Source organism: Protomyctophum parallelum (genome assembly GCF_964188405.1).
Source record: "Protomyctophum parallelum genome assembly, chromosome: 4".
Classification (NCBI taxonomy): domain Eukaryota; kingdom Metazoa; phylum Chordata; class Actinopteri; order Myctophiformes; family Myctophidae; genus Protomyctophum; species Protomyctophum parallelum.
Genome location: NC_139700.1, coordinates 3,226,427 through 3,231,426, shown reverse-complemented (window position 1 = coordinate 3,231,426; position 5,000 = coordinate 3,226,427). Strand labels below are relative to the sequence as shown.

General features: G+C 43.8%; 1 protein-coding gene across 1 annotated transcript in view; it reads right to left on the bottom strand.

Annotated features, from left to right (window-relative positions):
• Positions 1-5,000, bottom strand: part of znf423 (zinc finger protein 423) — a 129,544-nt gene that overhangs the window by 26,417 nt on the left and 98,127 nt on the right. Inside the window, exon 4 of the mRNA XM_083763184.1 lies at positions 4,165-4,280. Coding sequence (XP_083619310.1) covers positions 4,165-4,280 — 116 coding nt within the window. The remainder of the gene's footprint in view (positions 1-4,164; positions 4,281-5,000) is intronic.

Here is a 5,000-nt window from a genome sequence, read left to right as displayed (position 1 = left end):
GTGACTTTTTATTATTTCCAGTTTTCAGTACTATAGAAAAGCGCCCAGTGAGAAACGTTCCGCGGTGAAAAAAAAGGTGCGATTAATTTATCTGTAGTTAATCGCGATTAATTTTTCTGTAGTTAATTAATCTAAATTAATCGCAATTAGTCCCGGCCCTAGTTAAAATGAGTTGGGGGCTGGGGTGTGTGGGTTGGAGACAGTGAGCGACCTATACGGTGCCTGTTACCTATCCACGTTGTGCCTTGTGGTACATAAGGCCTTAACTGTGTGCCTGTGCCATGTGTGTGTATTTGCATTGTATAATGTTTTACCTATGCGTATTTGTATACAAATTGTGTATTTGTACTGTATGTAATGTTTTACTTATAGTCCCCCCCCCCCCCCCCGTCTAAAATGAGATGATGCATCTCAATGGGCTATAATACATTCTGACCAAATTCAATGAAGAAAGGATGGAGAGAGTGTAGGAAAGGAGGACAGGAGGATGGATGACATGACGGTGTGTGTGTGTGTGTGTGTGTGTGTGTGTGTGTGTGTGTGTGTGTGTGTGTGTGTGTGGTGGGTGGTGGGTGGGTGCATCCATGCTGTGCCATAGACTGGTGTTTATCTCTCTGTCAGGGATCTGTGTGTACGTGTGGGAGCGTGTGCGAGTGTGTGCGTGCGTGCGTGCACACGTGTGTGTGGACAGTGACCGACAGGGTCCAGCAATCGCCCCGCTGTTAAATGGACTGACCGGCCATATGCCCACCACCTCCAGGCCCTGCATCACTGCCTCGTACTGTGCGTGTGTGTGTGTGTGTGTGTGTGTGTGTGTGTGTGTGTGCGCGCGCGCGTGCACGTTATTTAGCCAGTGGTTTGGAACAGTTTGGAGGCTGTAGTTTCTGTGGCCTTATTATTGTATGGTTCACAGAGAAGATTGTGTGCACAAACACATCTCAATGCCTATATTTAGGCCAGCCGTTGGAAGTCGAAACGTTGCAATTTTGTTGCCTCTAAATAAAGTGAGTCTCGGAGCTCTATAGAAACTAGTGTGCGGATGTTCTTTCTCTTCCTTATCCCATTCTGACCCGAGATCAGATTCATACGAGGTTTCCACTGGACATACACTGGTCTGATTAACCCATTCTGACCTGAGATCAGATTTAAAAAAATGTCAGTCGCTCTTCGATTTTTTTCAAAAATAGCAGACCTAACAAGCTCGTAGCGCGCCACTCGGTGGCGCGCTATGAGCTTGTAGATCTGCTATTTTTCAATAGCTAAAGCATAACATGATGCTAACACCTAAAATGGGTCCCCGTTCAGAATGGGTTAATAACAAATTGATCAATTAGGAGCCATTATGTGATATACGGCACATTGTTATATCTCGTATGAATGCAAAACTATAGTTGAGAAATAAAGGAACGTGAAATGGAAGTGAAATGGAAACAGAGAGACAAAGCGATAAGATGTAAATGAGTGCTATATTGAACACCCTTTACATCTGTGTGTTGTTTCGAAAATATTGAACCAGTACAGTAGTACAGTAAAGTAAAAAAACAAAACCTCTTAACTCCATTGGACCCTCAAACTGTCTGCTAAAGCAACTATAACTCCACCACCTCTCTCCCCTTCTCATGCAAGTAACTGACAATATATGAAGGCACAGACTTTGATTATAGGCAATATTTCTTTGATTTCAAAATATAAGGTTTTCTTAATTTCCAGGAAAAATGAACATTTTGGAGGTTTCGTCCCGACGGCAGAGATAACCACTTTCAAACCAATTTCAAATATAGCTAAAGAATAGCCAATCTATAAGCTCACAATGGAATAGAGATAGTGTATATTATTAAGGATGGAAGGCAAGTGACCTCGACTTGAAGAGTATAGTAGCGGGGGGGGGGGGGGGCGTGGGGGAGGAGGAGGAGGAGGGGGGGGGGGGGGGGTCTTACGGGAAGGATGACTGCAAACGAGACAGCGAGAAACGCAGCATCGCAGAACTGACCCCACCTGGCCAACGGACCCACCCGCCGTGGGTTGAGTTATACCCTCTCTCACCACACACACACACACACACACACACACACACACACACACACACACACACACAGATGTGTCAGGACCCTAATGACCGGAATGATGCCAGAACCAGGAGGGCATGAGGAGAGATGGACGGATTGGGACGGAGGGGCGTATATGCAAGGAAAGAAGACGGGCAAGGGTCGACGGAGAAAGACATCTATAGGGTGGGCTTTATGGGAGGAAGGCTGAACAGGGGGGGGAGCAGGGGTCATCAACATGTATATACTCTCTTTTACAATGGAAAACTATTTATTTAATATCATATACACGCTCTCAAGATTATTTGATGCTTGAGACCACACATGCCTCCACTAAGTTTGGAAAGTCTGCTTTCAAGTGCGCTGCCCCACACACTTGGAACACCTTACAGACTTCACTAAAGCACAGCTCTCTTCCTTCTTTTATTGTATTCATCTATGTTTTGTTTTTCCCCAGCCCTCAGTGTGTTCTCAGAGAACTAAATAAAGGTTGAAATTAAATATACGGACATGTGTGTCCGTGGCAAAAACTTGGTCTTGTCCGTGAGCAAATATTAAGATAATGCTTTACACGTTATTACAATGTTCTTATTTTCATTTTTCATCATTAACGCCCAATTACTGAATGTCTTCAGAATAGGTATGACACTGATTCACTACGACACTACGGCACATTAGGAGTCAATAATTAGTCACTAGTGGTTCTCAAACGTCTCTCAGAGGAGTTACAGACCTGGGTATGGTCATTCACACTCTTGTGAAGGACGCCAAGAGCTTTGAGACTAAATAACAACCATATCCACTCATGGGACACGCGTGCCATTAACGTTGTTTTGAACATACAAGGTTTCCTGCACTAACAGCAAGGAACTAGAGATGGATGAATGGGAGGCAGAGATGGAGGGCGGGGAGTCCAGTCTTTAAGAGCCATCATGACAGATAATCCAGTATGGGGTATAGTCTAATGGTCACTGACCATACGGACACTCACACGTATGCCCATTAGCACAGCTAGCTTCCATTGATGTCCAGGCCGGAACTCGATGGAGTCTCAACTCAAATGAATTAGGACGTTATTAATGCTCATCGTAGTTCAACGTCAGGGTCATTAGGGTTAAGAGAAAATCCTTTCGTTAGCTAAAACTAAAAAAAATCAAGATGAACAATGCAAACGTATCTAAGGCTCAAACTAAATGTAACTGCATGTAAAAATGTGTTTTTGTATACTTTGCTTCGTTTTTCCACCCCTTTCACGCATTCTTTCATCCTTCCCTTTTCACAAACAAATAAAATAAATGAGAGAAACAACATAATGATGAGACAATTAGCTGAATATCAGAGCTGGTATACCGTAGACCAGTGGTCCTTGGGGGGGGGGGGGGGGGGGGGGGGGGTTCCAGGTGGTCCCCAGCTAAATGATGATAACGAGAGTTGGTAACCAAATGGACCCTTATAGATATTTAACTCTTGAGAGTGAGGGTTTGGATTGCATTTTACGCTCTCAAGACAGCATGGAATTGCCAACAAAATAGAAATATTCGAAGTCTTGTGTTTAGAGGCTAAGGGCTGTATTTTGCGTGTCTTAAGTACCAGGTCTTATTACAGTACTTAACGTAAGACCCGGAGGCGTGATCAATGCCATTTGGTTATTCTGAGTGGCCAAAGAACATTGACCACGCCTCCAGGTCTTAACCCATTCTGAACGGGAACCCATTTTGGTGTTGGCATCATGTCGTGCTTTAGCTATTGAAAAATAGCAGATCTACAAGCTCATATCGCGCCACCGAGTGGCGCGATACGAGCTTGTAGGTCTGCTATTTTTGAAAAAAATCGAAGAACGACTGACATTTTTAGAATCTGATCTCAGGTCAGAATGGGTTCGTCAGACCAGCGTGTGTCCAGTGGAAACCTCGTATGAATCTGATCTCAGGTCAGAATGGGTTAAGTTAAGTAATAAGACCTAGTACTTAAGACATGCAAAATACAGCCCTAAATGTCATATTAATTGGGCCTTGAAAGAGGTAGAAAAACACTGCTGTAGACAGAATGACAGAACGATAGATAGAAGGAAAACACCATGAAAACAACAGAGACAGAGACAGTAAGCATGGCCACCGACCTGTAACTCGGTCTGGAAGAAGAACTTCTGGGGACACTGTGAACAGTCGTAGATCTTGTCCTCCTGCCCGTGGACAGCGAAGATGTGTTGCTGGAGCTTGTTGGCTTGGACGAACACTGAGGGAAGGAGAACACACCCATCAAACACTGAGGTTAGGAGCAGGGCAGAACACACCCATCAAACACTGAGGGAAGGAGAACACAACCATCAAACACTGAGGGAAGGAGCAGGGCATAACACACCCATCAAACACTGAGGGAAGGAGAACACAACCATCAAACACTGAGGGAAGGAGCAGGGCATAACACACCCATCAAACAGTGAGGGAAGGAGCAGGACAGAACACAACCATCAAACAGTGAGGGAAGGAGCAGGGCAGAACACAACCATCAAACACTGAGGGAAGGAGCAGGGCAGAACACAACCATACACAGAAAGTGCCCTTTTAGCTGCCCTAATGTTTTACTTAAGTAATAGTATCAATACTGCAGTAGTACATGTTCTGAATTCAAAATGTACTTAAATTGCCAAAAAAATAAAAGTGCTCATTGTGCCGAATGTCTCATTTCAATTTTTCAAATGTATAAAAATGTATTAAAATCTGTTGAAAATAGCAGATCTACAAGCTCACAATGCGTCGCATCGCGGCAGGAACCATACAATTATTGGCTTAGAGAACATAATAAAAAATAACAAAAATAAAAAGATCTCCATGGTCTGATAATCCATAGTGCTCCATAGGAGGGGAAAAATGATGAGATGAGATCTTACAGCAGACGTTTCAAGGGCACTTCCTGTTTGTTGTGTGATTGTATCACCTTGTATCCTATAGATCA